General features: G+C 52.3%; 4 protein-coding genes across 5 annotated transcripts; 2 read left to right on the top strand and 2 right to left on the bottom strand.

The window, feature by feature from the left end:
- Nucleotides 1-1,952: 1,952 nt before the first annotated feature.
- On the bottom strand, nt 1,953-16,776 carry FAF2 (Fas associated factor family member 2). The gene is made up of 11 exons (XM_033072864.1): nt 16,012-16,776; nt 10,154-10,222; nt 9,601-9,735; nt 9,058-9,134; nt 7,777-7,915; nt 6,411-6,496; nt 6,239-6,330; nt 4,686-4,863; nt 3,649-3,820; nt 3,336-3,479; nt 1,953-2,799 (listed from the first exon to the last, which is right to left on the bottom strand). The coding sequence occupies exons 1-11, from the start codon at nt 16,072-16,074 to the stop codon at nt 2,617-2,619; spliced, it is 1,338 nt and encodes a 445-aa protein (XP_032928755.1). The 5' UTR covers nt 16,075-16,776; the 3' UTR covers nt 1,953-2,616.
- Nucleotides 16,777-16,844: 68 nt separating this feature from the next.
- On the top strand, nt 16,845-23,220 carry CLTB (clathrin light chain B). 2 transcript variants are annotated; one of them, XM_033072865.2, is made up of 6 exons: nt 16,849-17,124; nt 18,660-18,703; nt 19,805-19,922; nt 20,204-20,315; nt 20,671-20,724; nt 21,203-23,220. In XM_033072865.2, the coding sequence occupies exons 1-6, from the start codon at nt 16,941-16,943 to the stop codon at nt 21,372-21,374; spliced, it is 684 nt and encodes a 227-aa protein (XP_032928756.1). In that variant the 5' UTR covers nt 16,849-16,940; the 3' UTR covers nt 21,375-23,220. The 2 variants fall into 2 exon arrangements, with proteins under 2 accessions (XP_032928757.1, XP_032928756.1); XM_033072866.1 differs by lacking the exon at nt 20,671-20,724 and having other exon boundaries at nt 16,845-17,124.
- A 1,346-nt stretch (nt 23,221-24,566) lies between these two features.
- On the bottom strand, nt 24,567-25,276 carry HIGD2A (HIG1 hypoxia inducible domain family member 2A). Its single transcript, XM_033072868.1, has 2 exons — nt 25,104-25,276; nt 24,567-24,897 (listed from the first exon to the last, which is right to left on the bottom strand). The coding sequence occupies exons 1-2, from the start codon at nt 25,216-25,218 to the stop codon at nt 24,731-24,733; spliced, it is 282 nt and encodes a 93-aa protein (XP_032928759.1). The 5' UTR covers nt 25,219-25,276; the 3' UTR covers nt 24,567-24,730.
- Nucleotides 25,277-25,362: 86 nt separating this feature from the next.
- Nucleotides 25,363-27,623, top strand: NOP16 (NOP16 nucleolar protein). Its single transcript, XM_033072867.2, has 5 exons — nt 25,363-25,507; nt 25,627-25,738; nt 26,341-26,410; nt 26,906-27,012; nt 27,258-27,623. The coding sequence occupies exons 1-5, from the start codon at nt 25,401-25,403 to the stop codon at nt 27,399-27,401; spliced, it is 540 nt and encodes a 179-aa protein (XP_032928758.1). The 5' UTR covers nt 25,363-25,400; the 3' UTR covers nt 27,402-27,623.
- The last annotated feature ends 89 nt before the right edge of the window (nt 27,624-27,712 follow it).

Genomic DNA, 27,712 nt, shown 5'->3' with positions numbered 1-27,712 from the left:
GCGCGGGGCTGGCCCCCGGCGGTGGCTCGGCCGGGTGCGAGGTGAGGGGCCGCGCCTGGCACAGGGGTGGCACGGTGGTGTCCCCCACATTGAGGGCCAGAGGGCAGTGCCAGCCACCGGCGGGTCAGCTCCGGACGCTTCCCGGTCGGGCGCGGGGGGCGGCGAGCGGTGGGAGGCTCCGGGCCAGCTCCCCCTCGCCGCCCTTTCCCTCCTCTCCGAGGGCTGCCCTCCATGCGGAGCATCGAGGCCAAGGGCCCCGGCCCGGCGCCGCTCGCTCCGCCGTGGCACGGGCGCTGGCACCGCTGGGCTCGGTGCCCCTTGGGCAGGACCCCGGCCCCCTCCCCGTCCCTCACTCAGTGACAGATAACCAAAGGAGTCCCCGGCTTCGCGCCCCCGGAGACGCCCCCTCCTCCCCTCCCGCCCTCGCGGTGCCCAGGGAGCCAGGAAAGCCTTACGGTCCTTTGACGGCGACTCGAAAGCTCACAGCTCGTGTGCTGCAGAATTTATTCCAATGAGCAGCTAAAAGTATCATTTAAAAAAAAATAACAAAAAGAAAAAATGACAAAAAAAAATACTAAAAAACAATTATTTAGGGTGTTTGTGATTGCTGACTGCGCTGTAGATACCACTGTTTACCAATGAATTCCTGTGGTGGGATAGTGGACTGTTTACTGTTCTATTATACCAGTCCCCGGGCCCTCCGGTGGGACCCCCGCGTTCCCCGCGGCTCCCCGGAAGGTGCTAGGACGTGTGTTCTGTGTTAGAAAGTTTTTATATATATATATATATATATATAAATATATATATATAATTTTTTTTGCTCTGTTACTTGCACATTTTACAGTTACCTCATTTTTCCCATGTATGTATTTGAAAAAAGGCTAATATATAGAAAAAAAAGGTTCTTAAAGCTCTAAAAGTGTTTGTTTTTTTCCATTCCATTGGAATCATATTGGTTTTGTAGCATTTAACATAACTAGTATGTTGTATTATATATATGTGTATTATACTGATTGAAATTTTTAACAGATTTGTACTTTTTTTAAAATGAAAGTTGCTAGTTCTGCTTGACCAAGTAGTGCAATCATTATTTTTTTTAATGTTGTGGCTGATTTTGAGAGGGATATTCACTAATAAATGTATGATGTATACCAACACGCTGGGCCCAGCTCTTGTCTCCATGGGGACTTGAGGGGAAGTGTGGGGGCCAGGGATGAGAAAAAGCTGCCACAGGTGGAAGAGGCTTTGAGGAGAGCCCAGGAAGGGCTGAGGGTGGGAGCAGGGACTGGGTGGATGCTCTGCCCCAGCAGGATATGGCATTGAGCAGCACCACACACCTCCTCCTTCCCACCTCGATGCTCCTCACAGCTTGCACAGAGATGGGAAAGTCCTGGAACAGCAGAGCTCCCTGGGCAGCTCCAGCCTCAGCAGTGGGACACCTTCCACCTCTCCTCCATCCCAACGCACCAGCATGCCCCTGCTGGGCCAGGGAAGAGGCTGTCCCTGTGTTCCTGCCCATGGCAGGGGGTGGGAGTGAGGTGTGCTTTGAGATTCCTTCCACTCCCAGTGATTCTTGGCTCCAGAACAGGTCACTGGAGGAACTGGCCTCCTACCCCTCTGCCTTTGGGTACAGCTCCACAGCCCTGGCCAAGCCTCTCACTTCTTTTCCACCTCCCACATCTTTTCCACCTCTTCCAAGAGGGCTGACCCAGCCTCATCAGCTCCCTCCCAGCCTGAGCCCAGAGCCAATGCCACAGGAGGTGGCACAGCAGCATCCCAGCCCTGCCATCCTCCATGCTGGGCCTGCCTTCATCGCCTGCAACAGCTCCATGGGCACAAAATCACCAGTGTGAGACCAAAGCTGAGTGCACCAACACTTGTGGGAGTCACAAGTCCCACAGCAGCTGACACCCCCCTCCCCAGGGCAGGGGCAGAAAGCATCAGCACAGACATGCTAGAGGCAGAGTTTATTACACTACGCAGGCTAAGAACCCTGGGCAAGACCCCACATGGGTAAGAATCGAACCAGCTCTTTATCAAAAAGTTAATACTATAGTCAACCCCAATCTCCTTTGGTCATTACAAAGCAAGAGAATATTAAAAGAACAGTATTTATACACAGAGGGAAGCTGAAGAAAGTCTGTCCAGCCCTTTCCCCCCACCCCACTCCCAGCACATTCCGGGTGCTCGGTCTTGTGTCTCTCAGGAGCAGCAGAGTATCAAATCTTCACGAGATGTTGGGTTGCTGGGGTTTTATTATTATTGTCATCAATAAAAGCAGTAATTACCAAGAGCTGCCATTCCTGTTCCTCCCCAGGGAGGGCAGAGGGGCAACACCAGCTCCCCCCCGTGTGCCCCCCGGTGCAGGGGATGGCCGTGCGCACGCGTCCTCTCGCCAGCGCACACACGCAGCACAGCTGGCACAGGCCATGTGGTCTCTGATCCCTCGTTTGTATGCAGTCTTTTAAAAAAAATATTGTATTATAATAATAATATGAATTTCTCTTTCCGTTTTGTGTCTTCTGGAAAAAAAAAAACAAAAAAAAAACCAAAACAAAAAAAACAAAACCAAAAACGAAACAACAAAACAAACAAAAACAAAACCAAAAAGAAGTGTCAATCGTCCGTGAGGTCCTGCACAAAGAGGACTTCCGTGTGGCTGAGTCCTGCCTCCTGCAGCGTGGGGGGGTTGGGCCACTCCTCTGTAGGGAGGCAGGGCAGGACACGGCGAGGGAAGTTGGCCTCAATCTGGAACTTCTCAGGGCTTTCTTTCAAGGAGAACAGGAAGTCGTGGATCACCTAGGAAAGAAGCACAGAATTAACTGCCAGCTGGGGGAGCAGTGACACAGCCAGAGCGAACAGCCTGGCATCTCAGGGGGGAAGGTTCCCAAATTTGCACCATCACTGGACGGTAGAGCTGAGACAGCCATTTCCTTGGCACATGTGAAACTGGGCCTGGCACGGAGCACTGGGGAGACCAGACACTGCTTCTGGTTCTTCCTACACCTTTATTTCATATGGAGCAGTGGAATTACAGAATGTTAAGGGTTGGAAGGGACTTCAAAAGATCATCTAGTCACACCCTGCCCTGTCCCTGGCAGAGACACCTTCCAGCTTTTCAGAAGGAAGAAAAGTTGCTTCCATTTTCTCTCCTCTTCCAAGCTGGTGGAACCAGGCCCCACAGCACTCTCACCAAGGAGCAGCTCTGTCTGCCAAGGCTCTCAGCAGAGGTCACCATTTGGCAAAGTCCAAGGGAAATAAAGCTTTGCTGAGCCACATGCAAATCTCTTCACCCCCTTGCTCTGGAAGGCCCCTCAGCTCTGCCCCAAGCTCACCGTCAATGACTGTGTGAAGTGGAATCGCCGCTCCACTCTGGAATCGTTAGGCAGCTTGAAAATGATCTTGACACTCTCGGGGTCGTCAGGATGTGGTTCTGGAGGGAGGCATTCCGACTTCCGCTCCTTCTCCTCCTGCAGAGTCTGCAAGGCAAGGAGGGAGCAATGGCTGTGCACTGAAGTGACCTTTGTGCCTGTCCCCTGCAGCACAGCTGCTCCAAGAGCCTCGAAGGATGCTCAAGCCCCAAGCAAGGCTGCAGGCCAGGCATCCCACAGGACACTGCAGCCTCTGCTGCAATCCCTCTGCTCTCACCTGCCGCCTCCTCTCCTCTGCCAGTTTTTGCTGCTGCACTTCCTCCTCCTTCTTCTTCTTCCTCTCCCTTTCCTCCTTCTTCTTGCGCTCCTTTTCCTGATCCGCACGCAAGGATGCCAGATATGCCTCATCCTGCTGCTGCCTCAGGACTTGGGTTTGGTTCCTCTCTTCCCTGCAAACACAAGTGGAAGTGGTCAAGGCTACCAGGCCCTAAAGTGAGGGGGTGGCAGGCAGAAGGGAGACCCAAGGGTGCAGGGACAGCCTCCAACTCATAGGAGCACACAGCAAGTAATGCCCTGGGGTACCACAAGCTCCCAAAACGCCAAGCCAGAGTCCCTCACCATCAAATTGCTTCCCAAGAGTGGGTGGAACTAAAATTAAAAAGCTCCTGAACCCCTGCAGCTTGACAGAGCTGACAGACAGCACAAGAACATTTAAGACTCTTCCTGGTTTTATCTCCTTCAGGTAATTCCCTGCACATTTCATAAACTGGAATGTGTTACTGGGTTACACAGAGCGTGGGGCAGAGGAGGGACAGACAGAAAATCAAATGGTGGGATCCTGTTTTGAAAGTAACCTGCACATCCCTAAGAGTCACCAGGGACTTGTGAGGCCCCACCAGAAAAGCAGCCAGAGCTCAGCACAGCCAGCAGCACACACTCACCCAGCTGGCTGTGGACACCAGCTCTCCTGCCTGCAATGCCTTTGCTCCCATTTGGACCCTACTGCCTATCGTCCAAGCTTCCCCTGCAAAGCTCCAGCATGCTGAAGGTGCGCTCCAATTGCAGAGAGCAGAGTACTCACATCCACCTTTCAGTGGTGGCATTGTGTGTGCAACACATCTGCTTGCCTGGCTATAAGGTGGCCTGAATTTATGGACTGATGATCCCCCTGGTGAGAGGAGAGCCCATGGGCTGTGTTACAGAACAGGAGGTGCTGAGCTATGTGCCTACACACAGTGTCTGGAGGGAGGAAGAGGACACAGCAGAGCCTGCATCAACAAGGTTTGTGTTCCTGGGGCTCTGGTTCCACCCTACCTCTCCAGGCGCTCGGACACCAGGTATGTCTGGTTGGCATCCATGATGAACATGAGCTGATTGATGAGGTCATCAGCCTGGATGAGGCCCTCCAGCCGCCCAACCACGGTCATCCTGCGGTCCTTGAGCATGATCACGGCCAGGAACGGGTACGTGTTCTCCCGCAGAGCCTGGGACACTGAACAGGCACAAACATCACTACCCAGCCACAAGGGCCACAGCACTCATGTGTCCCATCTCTGAGGGCCAAGGAATCACCTTCCCCAGACATTCTCTCTTCCAAGGCAGAAAAGGCCTCAGGCTCCATTTTGAAAATTAAACCCTGTAAAGTTTGCAAAGGGAGGAAATGGCTTTGGAAGCGTAAAGGTTGATGGGGAAAAAACAAGCTTCCAAGTAACCAAAAAAGGTTCTTTTAACTCAACCAGGAAGGAAGTAAATGGCTCTGAATGTCCATTCAAAATGGGACAAAGCCATGAGTTTAAACTGTAGGAAGAGAAACACAGGACAAGCACATGGAAACACTTGCTCAGGTGATTAGGGATGGTTGGACTCTGCAAGAAACTGTCATGGGGGAGATGGTAGTGTATCCATGTTGAACATTTCTGAACAAATTCAGGTTGGTTTTGCAGGAGGCAGGCTCTGTCTGAAGCAGGGAATGGGAGAGATGATGTGCTTAAGTTATTGTTCATATTTGGCTGTTGATCCCCTCCTTAAAACATACATGGTCCATCATGCAGCTTGGGGCCATTGTTACCCATGGAGCCCCCCAAACAAAAATCAGAGCAGCTCAGGTATTAAATGGAATAAAATCCCTTCCAGCTCTGCTTTCCAGGCTGTGACCCCAGCACTGCAACAATGAAACAGGAATAAATTAAAGACTGTCTCCTCAGAAAGCTGCTCTCTCAAGTTGTTGATAATCAGGAGCCAAGAGTGACCCAAATTTAGTGTTTTTCTGACCATGAAACAAATGGTGGAAACAACACAGGAACCATGAAGAGAACTTTGGGAAAAGGCTCCACTTGAAGTAAAACCTTACCAAACAGCTATCTATCCAGGTATATCAACAGCTCTCAAACACTGTGGGCTTTTGAGGAGACACAGAGATTGGGTGTGGATTAAGATTGCTGTCTCAGAAAGGGAAAGAATGCACCTAACAAGTCCTTCCTGGCCTCAGGCATCACAGGAGCCAGTGTTAAGGACAGATCTAGTTGAATACTTGTTTCTCCACTCAGTTTATCCCCAGCACACACCCACCAATTCCCATTGACAAGGCACTGAAAGCAGCCCAAATGCCCACAGCAATGAGCACAGAACAACAGCCCAGAAACACATAAAATGTTGGGGGTGAAGATCAGAATATATTTCCCTGGCATCCAAACCTTCTGAAATATCCCAGGAAACCAACACACTTATCTTCCCATGCAATACTGAAATCTCTTGTCTACTTGCACAAAATACAATAGACTGTTTCACACATGTAAATTTGTCAAAGAGCATCTGGTTTGTTCCAGAGACAGGAGGGGACAGGTAAAGCCCAGGAGGGACACACTCACCTCTGTATCCCTCTGGTTTATTGGTTGAGCAAGCCCAGAAGAGCATTCTAGTGTTGATGAGGGTGATGACCTCAGGTGCACACAGTGTATTGCTGGGGGATGAGAAGAGACCATGTGAGGGCAGCTGCATTTCAAGTGCAAAGACAACAATTTGGGAAATGCTCCTACCTACCGGCAGAACTCATCTGTGTCTTGGTGGTCATCCCCATGAAGATAAACCAACAGGAAGCGCAGCTCCCGCTTGGCATCGTTCAGTGCCTTGGCATAAGAACAGAAGAGTTAAAGTTACAGGGTGTCTGGGCAAGGGGAATGCAGCACCCACAAGCTTGTGTGACCCAGGCCATTACTCTGCCACTAGAGTGGTTTTGGTGAAGCAGCAGTGGAGGATGAATCTGTCAGACCTTCTAAATAAGCCTTTATTTAAGAGGGCTACAGTGGTGCTCTCGTATCTTCTCAGGATGTGGCTTTGGGGAACACTGAACTCAGAGTGAAACTGGGTAGGCAGTGACGTGGATTGACACCTCAGCTGCCTCAGACTCAGCCGGCAGTGAAGAACCTGCTTCACTCCCTGGACTCACAGTGGCCAAGGCTGAGCTTTCCCTTGAGCCTGTACAGGACACAATCTTCAGATCACACCAAATGAAAATTCTATTAAAACAGGTAATAAATAATGCTGCAGGCTCCCCAAGAACCAGACAACAAAGAAAAAAAATCCCTCCCTTTCCACATCTACAGTGTCTAGATCCCACCCACCCAAGAGCATTTTTAACAAGACCACAGGATAAGTGCACAATATGCTCACTGTTTTACTGGCACTGAGTTTTGGTAGCCTAACTATTTCACAATTGCTTGAGTTTGAATTCCAGGAGTGAGAGACGAGCCTCAAAGAGCTGCAGAGGCAGTGACCTCCATCACTGTGCAGTGTGGAGCACACAGACACTTGACACTTTTTCCCCAGGCATTTGGGAAGCCGTGCTGACCCAACTGGGATGCTCTGCAGGAGACCCTTCCCTTAGCCAGGCTGAGAGAAGCTGTGGAAGAGGCAGTGTCCATGAGGATATCCCTCTTCTACAGAGAGCCCCCTCAGATTTGATACATGGAACACTCACCTCCCATAATTTCTTAGGGGCTCCCTCTCAATTTTGAGGCCCTGCACTGTTGTGAAGTTGCATTGTGATACAAGCCCAGGCAGTTAATCCCAATTTGGTGAACAGAAGGACAGACTCTGGCACAGCACACCAGTTTATAAAAACAAAGGCAGGATTACAAAGAAAAGCTGTCGGCTACAGAGTCACACAGACGGTCGAGGAACAGCCAGAGCAGCTTTGCTTTCCAACTTTGCAGGCCTGGCAAATCATCAAGCCTGGCAGACACTGGTTTCCCAATACACTTGTTCACTAGCTCTCCATTACCCTGTTAAGAGAGTTTGGGGATAATGTCGGGCTTGTAGACAAAAAGCAATTTTGCCATGTAGGCCCTGATACCATGTGGCAAAATCCCCACTCCCCAGGATCTAGGCACCAACATGTGATACTGACCTGGCTGTAAGTTCCCTGGTAGAAGACAGGGTGTATCCTCCCATATTTTTCTTCAAACATATGAATAAATGAAATAATGTCTCCCACTGGGTCAGTGACCCGACTACGAGGATCAGGGCGTATAAAACGCAGAGCAAACCTAGGAAGGAAGCAAAGGACACTGGAAATTCAGTTCACTGACTTCTTCAGGAACAGGTTTTGTTTTCCACAGACATTCAAGGGATTCATAAAGAGGAAAAAAGTCACAGCTGAGACCATTGAACATTTATAATCTGAACCTAAGCTGACACCCGCTCCAAACTGATACCAGTGCTACAGAACCAACCCCCCATGAAGATTCAGCTCATGCCAGGGATCAGTAAGGATCCACATTCTGTGTGATTAAACAGTTTCCGTTTCCTCTGAAGCATCAAGTATAACCCACACCAACAGTAGGAGGTTTGAGGAATTTAGTCAAAGATGGGCTGTTAAAAGCCACACAGTTTTGTCAAGGTAACTTTGAAAACTGCATTTCTGCTAATCCAGAACTAACAATTCCAATGTACAAAGAGTTGCAGAAAGTGAACATTGCACTAGGAGTCCTATGAAACTGTCATTCCTCTGAAGCTGAAAAAGCCTCATTGCAAGGCAGGTATCAGCATGGCTTACTGATGCACAGAAGATACACTGAACTTTGGAAATGTCTTTAATGTAAAAGAAGTAATACAACAGGGAAAACTGCCAAACTGGTACAGATGTCAGGACTGCTGGCTATTTACTAACCTTACCATTCCCTTTTCCCTCTATCAATGCTGTAAAGGAGACAAGGAGAATTAGTGCTTTGGGGCAGTAAAGGGAGAAGAAGCAATAGACACCAAAGGGAATAAAGAGAGGTGTTTACAGTCTGGGTTTTGCCAAATAAATCCAGGACTTAGGGCAGGTTAACCTGCAGCCCAGCCCAACGGGACACGATTCTGATGATTGTCCAAGAACACCAAACAGATGGACACTGTTTTGCAACCCCTCTGTGTGGCACTCAGACTGTAAAGCTGCATGGAGCTAGAGCTCCAATTAAACACTTCATTTACAGAGCTGCAAGGTGCTCTTTTTCTCTGCAATTAAGATTTATTTCTTACTAAACACCATAGGAACTTTATGAGGCTACAGATAATGCCAGTTAAGCAAACAAATGGAAAATCTGTCATGAGGCTTAAAGATCTAAGTGACAGAGATCCAGCCAAATCTGAGCTCGTGTGTTCCCTGATGCAGTCAATAAATGAGTCAGCACAAACAAGGACTTACCTAAATATATCAAGTAACGTGTAATAGGTAAATCGGAATGGAAGCATTATGAAGTAGTAACCCCATCCTAACAGGCCCTGCAATTACAAACACAGAATTAATTTTCTTAACTATACAAAGAGATTAACAGCACCAAGTCTTACAGGTGCTTGTGCAAATTTGTTTGTAAAATGTTAATGAAAGTAATTGGTACTGTATTCAGTTAATACACATTTAAGGGGGGCTCTAAAAAGAAAAAAAATTTATTACTGCCACAGGGAGGGGACAGTCCTTTGTTTCAATTCAACTGATCAAAATGTTTTAGTACACCACAGCAAGACAGTAAAAAAAACATGCCCTCATACTGTTAATCACACCATGGAGAAAATTTCCACAGCAGTAACGGAAACCAAAGGAATAGCTCTACATTTTGTTTTCCTAAGATAAAATATTTAGAAAGGAGATAACAGCATGCACAGAAAACAATTTCTTTCCCTGCTTGCAAGTTGTGTACATAGAGTGTCAGCCAAGAAGCAGGACAAAATCCACTGTAAGATAACTTGCCCTTGGCTGTGGCCTTGAGACAACGTAGCTGTAGATCCTGTGGTCAGCTGTATTGACCTGCAACGGCCGCAGTGGAGGAGGATTAAAGACACTTGGGACACCCTCTTGCTCGTTCAGGCGGTCCTGCACAGCTGCCTTTGACAGAACAAAGAGCAAAGGGAGGTTTCAGGCATTTTATGGTTTTTATACTTTAGACAGTGACAGTGGGTATTACTTGTCCACAGCACTGGGGCACTGGATAAGCACAATTCCTGACAAACAGCAACCACCAGTGCTCTTTTCCATGTGGAAAGCCTTCCCCATGGCAGCCAGCACACAGACTCCACGGGAGGCCACACTGTGTGCCAGTCAGGGGATTGTTCACAGCCATAATGACTCTGCTGTGTTTGGCTGAAACCAACTCTCCAGACATGTGGAGATACAGCTCTAAAGAGCTACTTGGATAAATCCAGGGGTGGACAGATTAATGTTACTGGTAGGGCCCCCCTCCCACAGAGGGTTGCATTTAACCCAGGTACTTGGAAGCTGCTACAAATCTCATTTTCAGCAGTACCTCTATGTTCCAGTTGTGCTGCTCCAGTGTGTGGCGACATTGGTCCATGGACTCTATGCCAGTCAAGTCCTAAAGGAGAATAAAAGCAGATGAGTGCCAGGGAGTGTTGCATGTTGACTGCTCTTAACAACACATGAGGACATGATGGGAGTTACCACAACACAATATCACAATGCTCATTTTTTGAGTGCCCTGCTCTAAGAGCAGAGTGACCCGAGCCAACCAAAATCCATAAACACACAGGAGGCCTCAAACAGGCCTTTGCACTCTCCCAGCACCAGCCAACTCTCAGTGTGCCCAAGGTCTGTCACTACAACAGCACTCAGCACAGGCAAGGGTTTAACACAATACTGCCCACAGGCTTCTCTCTGAAAAGATGTGCTGGGCCAACGCCCTCAAACAGCACCTGGAACTCAAAACACAGACAAAGCATTTCTGAAAACTCAAGATGACTTACTCCACTCACTGCCAGCATAAACAGAAACTAAAACCAAAACGAGCCAGGCATTACTGAAGATGATGGTCCCAGCACCACAGAGGAAGTAAAAAAAGGTGTAGTAAACAGTGTAGTAAAAAAAGCAGGAACAGCCCAAAGAGAATGGCAAACCTCAAAGCCACTGGGTGCATTTTAACCCTGTGCCGATCAGAATTTCTGCACAGGAGATCAAACCATTGTGCCTCTTATTACAGGAAGCCACATCAGGATCTCCTGAACAGAGACAAACGTTTGCTGAAGGAACAGTCTGTCACCATGCCACAGAAACATCTCCCCCCACTGCATTTGCTTTAAGGTCTCAGCAGATGCTTTCCTTGCTGCCTTGAAAAGCCCCTGACACACTCCTGACAGGCTGAGCATTTAAGAATGCACTGAATTGTTTTTTTTTTTACTGGAGAAGGATGGTGCATCTATTCCCCTCCCTGCCCCCATTCATACATTCCACATGCCATTTCCACCCGAGCAACAAACACTGTGGACAAATGCCCTATTCAGTCTCTGGGCTCAGTTCAAACTTTTGAGAATTTTTTGGCTTCTTTCTCACGAAGTCTCCAGATCACCACCGTCTCTCCAATCTAGTGGGCAAAAATCATTGTTTCATTCTGCTGCACAGAACCAATCAGATTGTTTCAAGAACAGACTGCAGAAGCTCAGAGAAAAAGCACTTCAAGTCGCTGTTCAGTGGTGTATAAATATTTATTAAAAAGTAAGTCTGCAGTAAGCCTTGCAAGGCAACGCTGCAGAATTGGATTTCATAGAAGAAATAAAGCTCAGTGAGCTCAGCTGTTGCTGCTAGAATACCTTTGATTATCCCTCAGTTTCATCATTTAATGTTTTAGTTTAGCTATCTTCCTTTAAAGATGTGCTTCACAGAGTAAAATTTAGGGTTTGTATTCTGACTTTATTTTTTATTCAATTTACTTTGCAGTCTGACTTTATTTTTTTTTAACCTGAACTCCTACAGCAGGCACTTCACTGTCTTTTTAGAAGGACACCATTAAAGGCACCTGCAATCTACTCAATTAATTGATTTTATAGTGGAGTCACTATGCTTATTCCAGAGCCTTGAAAGTCTTCTGATCACCATTCCTCAATACTTTGGAAATTCTCCTGGTATTTACAAAGTATACAAGATTCAGAAACTCATTTACACCTTTCTCTTTAAATCCCTGGATTATCTGTGAGCACTAAGAACATCACCGAGCATTCTCTCCTTTTTAAATCATGCAAAATTCTGCAGTTTTAGGTCAGAAAGCAGCAGAGCTATCAACAAGCATTTAATGAGCACTGTATCACTGCAGTATTTGCAAGATCTGACTTGCACAGAGACCCCAGAGCCAGCCAACTTCACCCTCCTTGACCACCACCACAGTGACAGACAGCTCTAGTCACTTCTGAGTCTTCTGGTCTTCTACTCAAGCTCTCCAGGAAGGTGAAATTCCTTTCTTTTTTTTTTTTTTTTTTTCCCCCTTTAGCATCTTAATTCTGCTGCTCTCAACTCAAACCAGAAATGACAAAGGCACTCCAAGCAGCACAGTGCTGAGCACTCCCACCACTTGTCTGATCAATGAGGCTTCACAATTAAATGCTGCAGGGAAAAACTGCCTGGCAAAGGCAGCTTAAAAACTCAACACCTCTGAGGTGCTCCACTAGATACACCACAGCTCCACGATGTCCTGGGAGACACACCAGGGTTCAGAATGACCCACACCCGATGTAAGGACCACAGTTCAACTGCCGCTCCAGACAACTCTGACTGGCAAACACTGATACTGGTCATTATCACCTCCACGACATTCCTAGGGCCCCTGCTTCACCAAGTCATGGAAACAGATCAGAAACTTGAAACGCCACATCATTTCCACTGCCTCACTCACAGCATCTCCGGTGAACTTTGTTTAGCAGCAAATTTATGTACATGGCAAACAAGCACGTTCTGGGTAACATCAGGGCTAAGAGAATAACCAGCATCTTCAAACCTTGCTGCTCACAGTGGTCTCTTATCACATATCTGACAGACATAGTAAGTAGTTAATGTGAGTCCTATTAAACCAGCACTCTCAAACCTTCCAATAAATCCAAGCTCAACACAGTGGCTAATATTTCAAAACCAAAATATTAAATTCCACAAATGCCAGGAAAGTTCAACAGCGCTTTCGCAAAGCAGCACACGAAGCAAGAGTGCTATTGTAAAGCATAATGAAGCTTTTGCTGCAGGTAATTATTTGTATCTCTCACCTTTGAAACTGCTCAGAATCTTCTCAACAATGAAGCAGTGGAAAGTACAATCTCATGCTTCAAGAGCAGAAGGAATATCCCTGAGTGGACAAAGGTTGTCAACTGGACTTACGAAACCGTTGCCTCTGCAGATCCACTCCGATGTTGAAACACAGCACACGAGATGCAAATCCACAGGGCTAACTGGCGCTGCTCTTACTTCCCAACCCACTGCCAAATTCCAGAGAATTGCTTTCCAAGGGTAAAGAACATCTGAGTTCTAACTGGAAAAAAGCCTTAACCCAGAGTTTCTCATTGCATATTACAGCAAATGCCTTTCTGAGGGTTTTGATCGATACACTGAGTGGGAAAGCTGCCTGGAGTTTCATGTTTCCTCCTTCCCCTAAATCAGAGCCATATCCAGCCTGGAGCATTCTGTTTTCCCCAGCTGAAGTCAGAGATGATATCATGAGTGCCAACTCTTTTGCAAATAACACTCCATTACTTTGCATTAGCATATTACAATATCAGACATCAGCCCAAGTGTAATGGGCACAGATCAATAACCAGATCCTACAAAAGCTGCTCTGCTGTTTCTTCCATCTCCCAAATGAATCATATCTCCACAGCTTTCCTAAACTGCTCACATCAAACTTCTCTCTTCAAATGTCAGGACAGAGAGGACTTGACAGATGAAAAATTTAGATGTTTTTATTCCCTTACATTATTAGCCAGCTCTCTGGCAGTAAATGGGAGGCTGAAAGCATGCAAGAGGCTTTGTTGCTTTCATTTCAAGTTTATCCCAGTTCACTCTACTGTTTTTTTTCCTTTACTAACCTGCCCCAGCATGGTGCAGATAGCTGCCCTGTTCCAGCCCTGCCCACAAGAAGGAAGCTGCTGTTTTCAGCATTCTGCCAGCAAAGCTGTTTGTACAAGCACTACAGAACCCACCACACAAACATCAGTGGAATTAATGCAGAGCAGGCACTAACACAGAACTGTGCCCAACAGCTCCAGCCAGGACAGCACATTCACCTCTGCCTGGAAAGGTGCATTCTCCAGCAGAAGTGGGATAAACAGTTCAGGGTAACAGCATCTTCACTCCAAACAGCTGTATGCTAGGTGAATAGCAGTCCTTGCTAAATGCTTCCCTCTGTCTCTGTTTAACTGAGGGCCTTCTACTATTCCTTTGTCACCCCGCCTTCTTTCCTAGTTTGCCCTCCTGCTCTGTTCACAGTGGGATATAACCTTCTTGGAAGTGTTCTGTCACCATGGAATGCTGTATGGCCTACTTATGACTGTACATCACAAAGTGTGAAGTTATCCCTGAAAACACTGAAGAGTTCCCTGCAAAGTCAGCAGGGATCCCTGAAGGCTTTCCAAGCTGACTTGTAGCAATGTACAAATTATTTTAATGAGACTTAACTAATCTCTCCAAATACCTCATTCTTCCTATTGGAGTCCAAGAAGAAAAAATCTTTTCCAGGTGGACTGATTAACTTTTGAGGAAGCAGCAGGACTCACACCTGAGCCCTTCCCAGCCAGGTGTGACACATCAGAGGAGAAGGAATCACCAGTGGGGTCTGACATTAGCCTTGGAGAAAGCTGATCCACCACACCGCAGAAGACAGAAGAGTGAGGATCCTGGCTGGTATCCAAGCCTTCTGGACCACAGCTTTCACATCTGGTTCTGCACAGCAGTGGTCTAACTGAAAAAATTCCTCCCCTTTACTGCCTGAGGGGTGTTTCCCTGTGCCTCAAATCAATGCTTGACAGGAAGCTGGACTAAAGCATGAGCATCTCTTTCTGGTTCTCTGGCAGCCCTCTGTCCATTACAACACCAGGTAGCATTGGGAAATGATTATTTTATTTCACAGCTACCCACAGTAGGTTGAAAATAGCACCAGGGTCAGTGGTGAGAGCAGCTGGTCCTACCTGTCTAGACTAAGCAGATAAACAACAACCAGGCTATCTCACAGCAAGAGATTGGAAACTTTTGCACATTTATGTGCACAAAATTGTCACCTACTCACCAGGCAGCACAGAGATAGCAATGGTTAACACTGCTCTGTGCTTTTTATCTGTGTTTAATTTGACTGCCTAAGAGGGCAGAAGGGACATCTGTAAAGCAAGTTTCCTCATAGGCCCAGTCATGGGTAAACACCTCAGCACATTAATTAAGTCAAGGGGCTGTGAATCACATAAAGGTTTGGGAAGTCACTGTGGGGAATGATGAGCACCTGCACTGTCTCACACGAGGAAGGCAGGGCCAGATACCTCTGGAGCTCCTTCAGGCCCTTTAAATCTATAGTTACAGCACACCAAACTTCTAATGCACAGTCTTAAAAAAAAAAAAGCAAAGCAACAAAAGCAGACAAAGCACTCTTAAAAGTAACCACGGTAGTTGTAAAAGAATTTAAAACCAAGGGATGCCACATGACGTCCTACAGCTGAGAAACAAACCCAAGACACCTGACAGTAATCTTCATTGCTCAGCACATTTAATTACTCATCACTGAGCAACCCCAAGTATTTCAGCTGCCCAGCACTGTTTTCTCCCCAATAAACCACATCTTCAGATTGTGTTTATGATCATTCATCTCCTACACAGCCCCAGGCCTCGCAAACCAAAGGTTAAGCGACCCAGCCTGTGTTGTGTAGTAGACACAGGTTAAATCATTACAGACTCCAGCGGCGTTACCCAATCGCGAGGGGCAGGAACCATATTCCACAGAAACCCACTAGATAACTCTCCCTCAGTGCCAGGAAAGGCTCTTCAGCTACAACAACGAAAATTTTCAGACTAATTAAAATGGCCTGGACTTACCAAGGAGTTTTTCCTGCACGGAGTTTACTCAGCAGCCACCTCTCGCCTCCCCAATTAGCGATGACAGAACCTCGCCCCGACGAAGTATCAGGGGCACGGAAGTCTCACCCACCGCGGCCAGGACTGGGACCACAGGTGTCTTTCCTCTCACCGTCCCCCTGGGCCCAGCCCGACACCCCGCTCCAGGTGGGCCTACCCGGCTCTGTGAGCCCCGTGTCCCCCAGCACCGGCGGGGCGGGCCCAGCTCAGCCCATTCTGTATCCATGCACCGCCTCCCCCGCTCCCGCCGGCCGGCACGGGCCCCCCGGGACGTGGCACCTGGAACTGCAGCAGCTTCTCGGTCTGTTCCGCCGTCAGCTCCCGTTCCTCTGGCGCCGCCATTTTCCGCCGCCTCTGACCCGCCGCTCCGTCACTCTCCGGAAGTGACGTTGTCCGCCCACGCTTCCACCCCAGCCCCACGCGGCGCGGCCAATGGCTGTTTATCGGCCGCCGCCGGAACTGCTGGGCCGCATTCCGGACAAAACCGAAGTGCTCTAGGGCCTGTCCGGAGATGCCCGAATCCCATCGGCGGCGGTGGCCGCTCTCGGGTATCGCCGGCGGGCGCACGTAAAGTTCCGAAGTGTGCCGAGCACCGCTCTGGTGCTCCCGGCGGATGCCCGAGGAGTTCCGAAGTGTGCCGAGGGCTGCTCGGGTGTTCCCGGAACAGGCCGGGAATGAGGGGGCAGCCTGTTGATGTGGGAGCGGGCGCTGAGCCCAAAGAGAGGGTGGGAATATGAGCCGAAGACTCCCGGGAGCTGGCTGTGTTCCCGTCACCGCGGGGGCTGCCGGGCACCTCCAGTCCCGTCGGGTGGGTCCTGCCCGCTACCTCCGGTCCCGCCGGGTGTGTCCTGCCCGGCACCCCTCGTCCCGCTGGGCCGCCCGTGTGCCGGGCCCAAGATGGCGGCGGCCGCTAAGATGGAGGAGGCTGTGAGGGGCCCCCGCTCCCACCCGCAGCTACGAGCGCCCGCGTGAGGGGTCGGCGCGGCAGGACCGCGGATAGTCGAGGCCCGGGGGAGGCAGGCGGGCAGCGCCGGCTCCCCGTGCCCGCTGCGGATGGTGGGGAGGTGGGACGCACCCGCGGGCCCGCCCCGGTGCTGATGTCAACGCGGCCGCCCCGCCCGCCGCCGCAGTGACAGCGGCAGCTCCGCCCGGGCATAGTCGGGCCCAGCCCAGCCGAGCCGCGCAGCCGGACCGGGAGCGGGCCGGTCATGGCCGACGACTTCGGCTTCTTTTCCTCATCTGAGGGCGCTGGCGCCGAGGAGGACCCGGCCGCCGCCTTTCTGGCCCAGCAGGAGAGCGAGATCGCGGGCATCGAGAACGATGAGGGCTTCGGGCCGACCGACGGCGAGGCGGCCGCCGCCCCGGGCGGGCAGGCGGCCCCGCCGGAACAGGGTGAGCACGGCCGCGGGGGCTGCCCGGCTGCGCTCCTGCTGGCTGCGGGCGGGCTCCCGACCTCGTGGGGTAACGGGGGGCTGTGCCCCCTTCTGCCCCGAAGGCACGGAAGGATCCTCCGGGCCACGTCCACGCGGGGGTGGAGTCCCCGGGGGATGCACAGCATCCCCAGTGGGTGATGGGGTCAGTGCTGCACCTCATGGGCCGGTAGCGGGGTCACCCTGTGGGCCAGGCTGGCATCCTAGCAAGGGTTGTCTGTGTTTGTGCCCCAAGGCCTTCTCGAACCTCGGGGATGTGGGGTGAATTCTGAGTTGGGATGTGCCAGCCATGGGGCCATTTCTCCCCCTTGTGCTCAGTGTGGGTTTCCCGGGTTGGATGGCCTCCCGACTCCATGTTTCGGTGCTCCCAGCTATGTCAGTGTAAAAGGCATCCAGGCGGCACTGAGGAGCAATGACAGCCTTGTTACTGTCCCTATAGACAGGAGAGCCCTTTGGGATGCAAAATGGAAGACATTGCCATTGGGAACGTTGTGGTCCCAGGCCCTGCAGGTAGAATGTGCTAGTTCTAATCTCTTGCTTCCAGTCTGTAGGGGCTCTGGTGTCTGCTCTCTGTGTGGACATAGGGACACTGTTGCCACAGGGCTCTGACTCCTTCCCCTAACCCAGCCCCACAGGGTCTCCTCGTGCTGGCTGTGGAGCAGTGGTTTCAGAGCTCTGCACACAGGGCCATGGAGGCAGATCTGGGCCTGAGGAGGTGATGACAGCCACAGTGATAAATGCAGTCAGACAGGCTGGAGATGGGTGTAGTTGTGGGGGTGAGCACTTTGGGGACCGTGCTGGCCTAAGCTGCACTGTGTCTGTGCCTGCAGCTGTCTGGCAAGGAGAAGCCCTGTAGTCACTGGGGAAAGCTTAGGGCCTGGAGTGTGACTCCTTCAAAGCATTTTCTTTCCTAGCAGCACAAAACCCCCTGGTGGGCTGGCTTTGTGACCCAGGTGTGCAGCTCTCTGGGGCTGTGGGGGCAGATGGGTGCCTCATTACCAACCTGACCTTGCAGCTCATCCCAGGTGGGCTCCCAAGGTGTGCAGGCATGCCCTCCTGTCCTGGTGGAGCATGACAAGTCCCTGTGAGAGTTGTGTCCCTGGAGAGTTGCCTTGGCACTTGGGTCAGCTGTGTCCATTGGCAGCCTCTGCAGGTTGGAGTTGGTCAGGTTGTGTTTCTATAGTCAGAGCATCAGCCTGGGTCAGTCTTGTGCTGGAGCAGTTTCCCTAATCTTCAGATAAGATTAAACACCAGTGAAAACACCATAAAGATGTAAATGCCTGCAGAAGTTTGTGTGGGAGAGTGAGAGGTGCTCGCTGAATCCCATCAAGGACAGGACACTGTGGGGGTGTTGTGCCTGGGTGTGCTGGTCTGAAAAAGGCACAGACAAACTCCTAGGAACTGACCTGATGTAGTTTCATGAGCACCATCCCCTCTGGCATCACCTGCAGCTGCCATAGTTTTGTTTTTCCTTCTCTCGTCCTTTTTCTCGAGCAGGTTTCCAGAATGGAGGAGCCACTGTCAATGGAGATGTCTTTCAGGTGAGAGCTCAGCCCAGGGCTGCTAAGGGAGATTGGGTGGGTGTGGGGCCAGCATTCTGCTGCTCTGCCCCCAGCATTGACTGGAGTTTGCTGTCTAGCTGCAGAACAGCTACGGTGTTCCTGGAAAGGTCTGGGTCTCCTGTGGGAGTCCTGGCTGCTCCATTCTCTTTGAAGAGAAGATGTGTCCCACTGCCATGACCTGCCCCACATCTGTTTGCAGGTGGCTTGTGCCATGAAGGAGTGCCTGAGCCCTAAGAGCAGGTGACAAATCGTCCATTCCCCACAGAAGCCCCCTCTCTCCAGCCTGGGTAGCTTCTGGAGGCCTCTGGGGCAGGCAGGAGCATCTCTTGACAGAGGCCGGAGCCAGGATAGGGCTGCCATGGGACATGGATCTCCCATGAAAACCACTTGCCCTGTGGCCAGGGGTGTTCCAGGGGACCAGCCTGGGTCTCAGATCCATTTGGGAGCCTGAAGCCCAGCTCTGCTGTCAGCAGTGCCAGCCTCTGACAAGCACTTCACCCCACCTGGTGCCCAGCAGTGGGGCATATGCACTGCCCATGCCTGGTTTACAGGATGATAATCGCATCAGGAATGGGACAGACTTAATTAGATTGAGGATCTTGGAAGAAAGCTGTAATCTCATTGCTGAGCTCAGTGTCAGACTGGGCATCTGGCCAGTGGAAGGTGTTAGGGGCGGTGCTGGGGCTGGTGGGGCCCTCAGCTCAGACACAAGGGAAGCAGCTCAGTCCTGGAGCTGCCTGTGCTCCAGTGAGGGCCGGGAAATCCCTGGGGAGCAGGTCCAAGGCCAGTGTCTGCCCTGTGCAGTGGGGCTGCCCAGAGGATACAAAAGCTGCAGTGGCAGTGAGCAGCAAGTCAAGGAGGGAAACACTGGGAAGGCTTTAGGTGACAAGGCCTGAGGCTGGGACAGCAGCTTGAGCAACACTTTGGGAACAATGTCCCACATATCCCAAGCTGTGACCCTTCCTACCTCCTATGTTGGCTTGTCAGTGTGTGTGGAGTCTTGACTGCTGCCAGCCCTTGGAGGTGGCTGGGCTGGGCTCTTGGTCACTGTGCTGATGGTGAGCTGCTCATGTGCTGCAGGAGTCCAACGGTCCCACGGATGCCTACGCAGCCATAGCCAAAGCTGACCGGCTGACCCAGGAACCCGAGAGCATCCGCAAGTGGAGGGAGGAGCAGAAGCAGCGTCTGGAGGAGCTGGGTGAGACCCAAGGCCATGTGTAGCCCCTTTTGCTTGTGGCACCCTGTGACATGGCAGTCAGGGCCCTTGGGGTCCCTCAACTCTTGGTGACCCTGCTGCTCCCAGAGAGATGTCTCGTGCCCCTGCCAAACATCCTTGGGGCAGTGGTGCCTTTTGACCAGTATTGGTGGGGACTGGGGACAGGTCTGAGGGGCTGCAGCTGTTCTGCCTGCTGAGGGGCTGCCCAGCACACCCAGAAGACGCCAGTGTGGCTGATGGGCTCTGTCTCACTCGGGCCTTAGATGCAGCATCGAAGGTGACTGAGCAGGAATGGCGTGAGAAGGCCAAGAAGGACCTGGAGGAGTGGAACCTGCGTCAGAATGAGCAGATGGAAAAGAACCGAGCAAACAACAGGTGTGTCAGGGTCAGCATGGCCAAGAGGACTGTCTGCCTTCCTGGGATTTTTGAGGGCCTCTTTCCCCACAGTGGGGCCCAGCCCTCCAGAGACAGAGCCTTACCAAGCAAGGGGAGAGACTCCAGGTCTTGGAGTGACTCTGGTGGCTGGAACCACACTGGGATCACCCAGAGATCTTGGTGCCTCCTGCTCCTGTGTGGAGCTCGCAGCGGGGAAGGGTTGGGCTCCAGGTTCTGGTGTGCAGCAGTGTGTGGGTCACTCTTTGGGAGGACTAACCCCCTCTGTTCTCTCTTTCTAACCCTCTGCGTGCCTGTCGCTCCACTCCGCTCTCTCTCTCTCTGTGCCGGGGGCTAGGATCGCTGACAAAGCCTTTTACCAGCAGCCGGACGCCGATATCATTGGTTACGTGTATGTGCCTCTTCCAGACCATATCCTGCCCTGCAGGCTCTGGGGATCCCTGCCCCAGCACTGCCTGCCCAGCCAAGGGAAGGGGATGCTGGGAGGTGCTGGGCTCTGATGAGGTACCAGAGGGAGGATGATGCAGCTGAGTGTCTCCAGGTGGTGGAGTTTTAGGAGATGAGTGGAGCTCCTGGAAATGCCTCTGTGGGAACTGCAAAGGTGTGGGTTCTTATGCCTTTTTGGGGATCGCTCTGGGGGAGTGAAGTCTTGGGAGCAGGCACATATTCCTGTACCCCTGGATGAATGATGTTTTGGGTGAGTGCAGCTAAAGGCAGACTTGAGCATTGTGTGTCTCTGGGTCCCAGAGGACACTGAGATTATCAGCTGGAGTAAAGGGATAGGAAGCAGGGACACAAGGGATTTTAAGACAGAAGGAAGAATCTCCTTGGAAAGGGTCTGCCAGTGACAACCCTCAATGTCTTTACAGGGCCTCGGAGGAAGCATTCCTGAAGGAGTCCAAGGAGGAGACCCCAGGCTCTGAGTGGGAGAAGGTGGCCCAGCTGTGTGATTTCAACCCCAAGAGCAGCAAGCAAAGCAAGGATGTGTCACGGATGCGCTCGGTGCTCATCTCCCTCAAACAGACACCCCTGTCCCGTTAGCTGTGCCTGGCACAGCCAGGAGCACAGCGGGCATGGCTGGGCTCACTGAGCCGGGCGGCTTCGGGGCCGGCCCAGGAAGGGCCTCCCACTGCCTGCTCCCTGATCTGCGCCTCGGCTGTGCTCGAGTCACTGGTTGTATAACTCTCCCCATGGTTTTCCTTTGCTTAAAAGGTGCATTGGTCTCTTTTTACACTTATTTATAAATCACTGTGGCATTTCCCCGGGAAGCGGCACTGGGTGGCAGAGCTGAGTTAGTGGGGAAGCCCCAGCCCCAGGCTCTTTGGGAGGTTATGTCTGAGGGCCTGGCTAAATGAGCAGGGAATATCCCATCCTGTGTTCCCCACTTCAACCCTGTGCTGGAATAAACCTGTCTGCAGCTGTCCTGGCAGTCCCATGTCCAGGCCTCAGCCCTAGCCCTGAGGTAGGGATCCCAGTGGGATCCTGGGCTGCTGTCTGCCTTTCCCATGGGATTTAGAGGGTTGGGAGGGTGGAGAAACATCCCTGGCTTGGCTCCACACTGCTGGGTCCTGCAGGGAGCATGGCTGCAGCATGGCACTACCAGACTGGCAGGGATTGAGGAATGTGAGTACAGGTGCCCAGGTTGGGCCTGGACTGCCAGTGGCTGCCCCAAGCTGATCAGAACTCTGCCCAGCCTGGCTGTGCCCCATTTGGTGGGGCTCCAGTGTCCATGTCCCATCCATCCTGCAGTGCTGGCAGCACAGTGGTGCAGGTCACCAGGAAGGGACTATGGGGAGGAGTGTGTAGGATGTTTCCTGTCCTTCCCCCATGAACACCAGCAGTTGGGAATGTGGGGTGCCAGGCTTTGGGGCACCCTTGGCTTTGCTCTGCTCCTTCCCTTGCTACCAGAATGGGAGATGGAGGCAGGGTAGTTGCAGGGAAGGATGTAGGAAGGTCCAGCTGCTGTGGGGCAGGTCAAGCCCCTCAGTTTCCTGACCCAGGGGCCTAGAGCAGGGTTGTGCAGAGTTCTGGTGCTGGGGCTTGTACCATCCCTGAGAACAACCTGCACATCTGTCTGCAGTTGCTCTGTCCCCCTGGCTTTGCCCACCTAAGGCAGTGTAGGGAGATGCCTCAGTCCTGCTCCCTGCTTGAACTTTCTCTCCTCTGCTTGGCAGGGATGGCACCAGTCCTGGGAACCTGCACAACTCCCAGTAGCAGGAGAGGGACAGCCTTGAGCTGGTACCCTGGGTCTGGCCTGTTGAGGGCTTGGGAAGGGCTTGCAGCAGCTTGGGGGACATAGAGCAGAGCCCACAAAACATTCACTTAAGCCTCTCTGCAGAGCCCTGCTCAGCTGGAAATCAAGTGTGCAGAACTCTCCTGCCTTGCAGCTGTGGCTCCAGGGCCAGAATGTCACCAGTCCTGCTGCAGCTGTGGGGGTGCCTGGGCACCCATGGCTCTGGGGCATGATCTCACCAGTGGGCTGGGAAGGTGAATGGGTGTTTAGGGAATCACTGTGTTGTGTGTTGGGACTGTGCCCCCGCCCATAGGGCTGATCGTTCCTGCCTGGCCCTCCTGAGCTCTAGCATGCATAGGCAGCTCTGCTGTGCTGTACAACACCTGGGGACTCGGCTGCCTGCCTCAGCCTTTCATTCCAGAGCAGCAGGAAGCACCCCTGGCTACTTGTGGGGGGCAGTGTGCCCCCCCTGTGCTCTGTCCCTCCAGCCCCTGCAGGCAGCTGAGCCTCTGGGTCCCCCAGCTGCCATGTGCTCTGTGTCAGGCCAGGGCAGCTCTCGGGGAGCCGTGCCCACAGCTGTTCTACATCCCCATGGCTTTGGTATCTGTGACTGTCCAAATTATCTGTTACAATAAACCAACATCTCCAATCCTACAGGGCACTGTTGTCTTTCTGCATCCTGTGGAAAGGATGGGGCTGGAAGGGAAACATCCTACAGGAAAAAATAGGAATGAGGGGAAGGCTGGAAGGTTTGTGCTTGGCAGGATCTGGGGCTTGGCTCTGTCCCCAAGGAGCTGCAAGCTCTGGCTTGTCCAAACAGGCCGAGCTGCTCTTCTGTCCACTGCACCCTTCTCAAGGGGTTGTGCTCATGGATCTGCCCACCTGCTGCTCCTCACACCCCTGCACCAAGCGGGGTGGGCCGGAAGTGCCAGTGAGACAGCTAAAAGCAGTTTCCTCTGGGAAAGATGGAGAGGAGACAGGCCCTGGGCATCCCAGTGCTGAGGTGGAGCTCACCCTGCTCAGCACTGGCAATGGTTTGTTGCCCACTCACATCTCAGGGGTGAGCTGTGGTGAGCAAGAGCTTTCCCTCTCTCCTTGCCAAGGCTACCAGTACAATCCACGTGCTTGTTTGCAAATAGAGGGTTCACCCCTCAGCCCATCCTTATAAGGACTCAGCACAGACACCAACTCACAGAACAACACCTGGAAACAGCCCAGGCTGCTTGGTGAGGTGTTTGAGCACAGGCAGAGGTGTCTGTGCCCCTTTCCCTGCAGGTACAAGCTGCTGCGGCCACAGTGCAATAAACAGAGACTGTGGCCCCATGTTCTCCCAGCTCCATGGCCCTGGTATGGGAGAGCAAAGCCTCATGGATCATCACCAAAAGCCAACAGTGGGATCATGTTTGTCAGGACACAGGCAGTGCAGGTCCCTTGGGGAAGAAGGTGTTGCTGACTCCTCAGCAAGAACAGCTGAAGCAGCAGCACGTCCCACAGAGCACAGCCAGACCCCATTTCAGAAATGGGAGTTCCCTGCTTGTTTTCACAGGGAGTTTCATGTCTTGTTTCTTCAACACAGCTTTAAGACAGCCATGCCCACTCCCTTTTCTCCCTGCACTGTTTACTGGTGTGGCTTCTCAGTGCTCTGCAATCCAGCATCAGTCAGGATCTCTCTGCAATTCACTTTATTACTCACCAGGTTCAATTGAACAGGTCACACAACCTCCCAGACTGCCTCCCCTGCTGCCTAGGGACTCTGTCCTGCCAGGACCAAGCCATAAGCAGCAGTTCCTTCCTCATGGGCAGCTCATTTCTCAAATGCTGGTCACTGCCTGACTAAATCACACCTCAAACTACAACTAAGAAGACACAATTTTATCAGCCTGTGACAGCTCAAGCAGGGACAAGAAGTCTGACAGAGGTGGTTAGCCTTAGTGACATGCAGCCTCAGTGCTGCAGGAGGGTGAGCTCTTGGGGAAATAAAAAAAAAGTCACAGCCTAAATTACATGTTAATCACAGAGTGTATTCACCCCATTTCCAGTGCTCCAGAACCAGCTTCACCGAGACATCACAACAGTTTCTCTCATCCGCAGCCAGGATCCACCCTGCCAGCCAGGGCTGCTGGTAGACGCTTGCCCGTGGCCGCAGCTTCGCTCTTGTCCGATGTCACTGTCGGGATTTGACAGCCGTGGCCACCATGCCCCCCAGCAGGGCGGCGAAGGTGAAGCCCTGGGCTATGACACGCGCCCGCATCATCAGCTGGGAGCGCCGAGTGTTGCCTTTCTTGAAGCAGATTATTCCGTAGGCCAGGATACTGACGGTGCACAGGCAGCCTGCGGGGAAGGACGGGGCTGTGAGGCTCGGCTTCCCCCGGGCCTGAGCGCTGCGGGCCGGTTCCACCGCACCCCCAAACCCGAGCCGCGCCTCCCTGGGGCGCAGCCAGCCCGGAGCTGAGGGACCGGCCCCTCACCAACGACCATCGCTCCGGCCCGCGACCCTCACTCAGCCTCCGTCCCGCCACCCCCCGCCCCACCCTCACCGAGGGGCACCAGGGGGTTCTCGCGGGTCTTGCGCAGGAACTTCTCCGTGAACCCCTCCTCAGGGAACGTGGGCAGCGGGTAGGGCTCCCACGGCGGGGGCGGCTCGGCCGCCATGGCTAAGGTGACAACGGTGGCCCTTTCCGGCTGCCGTAGCCAACGCCTCCGAGGCAGTGTATGCCGGGACTTGCAGTCCGGCGCGCACTCCTATCGCGCGGCGCTGCTGTGTCGGAACTACAGTTCCCGTGGTGCCCCGGGGCGCGCGCCACAGCCCCGTGGGCAGCCCGCGTGTGTCCGCCATGCCGAAGGCCAAGGGGAAGAGCCGGCGGCACAAATACTCCTACAACCTCAACCGCAAGCGGCTCTACCGCAGCGCCCGCCGCCGCGCCGCGCCCCGCATCGCCTGGTGAGCGCCGGGGGACACGGGGGGCGCGGGCCCAGCGTGGGCTGGGGCGGGGCGGGCGGGACGCTGCACGTGTGGCTGGGGAGGGGGACACAGCCGTGATGTCCCTTGTCCCTCCGCAGCTCGCACATCCGTCATGCCTGGGACCCGCACAAGTCGGTGGCGCAGAACCTGGCCGAGATGGGCCTGGCCGAGGATCCCAACAAGGCTATCCCCATCCCGAAGAAGCTGCTGGTAAGGAAAGGTTTGGCCGGGACCGCTCCTTTGTGGGGGAGGTACCCTCGCAGCACGGAGCAAGTGGCTCTGAATAAGTCTCTGGCGGTGGACACATTTCTTATCTTGATCTACACGCTTATCTCGCCAAGATCCTGGCGTGGGAACGAGCTACAGCTCTCCGGAGACATAATGGACTTTAGAACAAATATAAAAAACCTCAGTCCATCTCCTGGGACTTGCCAGAGACAGGTGGGGCTGGGAACGCTGCGGCCAAGTTGCTCCTGATAACAAAGAAAGGCTCTTTGTGTCCAGCAGTGCCAGCCTGGCCCATCTGCATAAGAGGGCAACGTTTTCAGGTGAAAGGTGGCCCCAAGAAACTCAAGAAAAAGCAGGAATGACGTTGTTTGCCATTTATCTCCATTCACACAGCGTTTCTCAGCTGACAGCCTTGCCCACAAGCCAGTTTAATGGCACAAGTAAGGCTCTGCTTAAGCCAGCTGGGATTTCCTACCCTTTGCAGCCATGTAAAAGCAGTTTGGAGTTTTGGGAACAATGCATGGGGACACAGCACTCTTCCAAATGGGCTTTTCTTCATTTGTCTTTTCTCTGCTATAATTCAGGGGATGGAAGTGGAAAGCGATGGACAGCAGCCAGGAAAGAAACTAGTGCGGAAGCCGTACGTGGTGAATGGTCAGTGCTGCATTTGGGGTTCTCCTAAGCCCCTGTGTGTTATTTTGTCATCATGTGCTGTGCCAGGGTGTTATTTCTTATCCAGACTTGTGGAGGAGCGTGTCTTTTCCACAGTGTTTGTCCTTGCAGCCTCAAGAGGGCTCTTGTCACTGTGAGATGTGCTGGTGCTCGGGTCCAGAGTGACAAGAAGCCGTGGAGGCAGTGCCTCGAGTTTCAGTGGTGTGCTGGGCAGCTCTGAGCAGTCACACTCTGCAGCCTGGGCTGAAAGAGTCTTCTCCTCATGTGTGAGCTGGAGAAGAGCTGCAATGCAGGCCTGGATGCCTGCAGCCCGAGCAAAGTGCTGTTGTCTTGGCCATTTTCCTTCACCATCATACTGGGAAACATGCACCAGCAGCCAAGCTGTGTGGCTGGAGTCAGCCTTGGGGGGAGGATGGGGACCTCTGAGGTGTTGTTGCTTCCTTCCCCTCCCTCATGCTACCTCTTCCCTCTGCCTAGAGATGGAATTGGAGGCCAGCCTCCCTGAGAAGAAGTCGAACACGCTCTCACGAGACCTCATTGATTATGTGCGATACATGATCCAGAACCACGGGGAGAACTACAAGGTACATTCCAGAGCAAGGAGCACCCAGTGATTCACTCCTGGATCTTTCCATCAGCAGGATGAGAGCTGCTAATCCTCTCTGTCCTGGGTCCTGTTTTGTAGACAGCTCTTTCTTAAGGGAAAAAACACTTTGAACTGTGGCCAGCTCCCTGTCTGAGTCAGGCAGTGATCACAGTGGTGTGGGTAGGCTGGTTTGGTGTTTGCTCTTGGGGCTGCTCCTCTGATTTACCTTCTCATTTGTTGCAGGAAATGGCTCGGGATGAGAAGAACTACTACCAGGATACTCCCAAACAGATTAAGAGAAAGATCAATGTGTACAAGAATTTCTATCCCGAGGAGTACAAGAATTTCATTGCATCACTCAAGCCAGAAAAAATGGAAGTGCAGTGACTGCTCTTTTTCCTCAGGTTTACCTGCAAGTGCAGGCTTGACATGAATATTTTCCAAACTGAAAAAACCTCTAGTGGTGGAGGAAGGACCCTCACTATGCAGAGATGGTTATAACTATCCATGAAAGACTCTTGGCACTGGCACTGACTGTGCTGTTCTGCTCACTTTCTGTGTGGCAGCCACCATTTCTTTAGCTTTGCTAAAATAAAATAACTCTTTCTATCTGCTTGTGAATGTCTTTTGGGGGTCTTGCTTGGTACAGTCCTGGTTTGGAGAGCTCCGGGTGCCAGCCTGGGTGATGTTGGCATTGA

The sequence above is a fragment of the Catharus ustulatus genome, chromosome 15 (assembly GCF_009819885.2).
Source record: "Catharus ustulatus isolate bCatUst1 chromosome 15, bCatUst1.pri.v2, whole genome shotgun sequence".
Lineage (NCBI taxonomy): Eukaryota > Metazoa > Chordata > Aves > Passeriformes > Turdidae > Catharus > Catharus ustulatus.
This window is presented reverse-complemented; position numbering and strand designations above follow the sequence as displayed.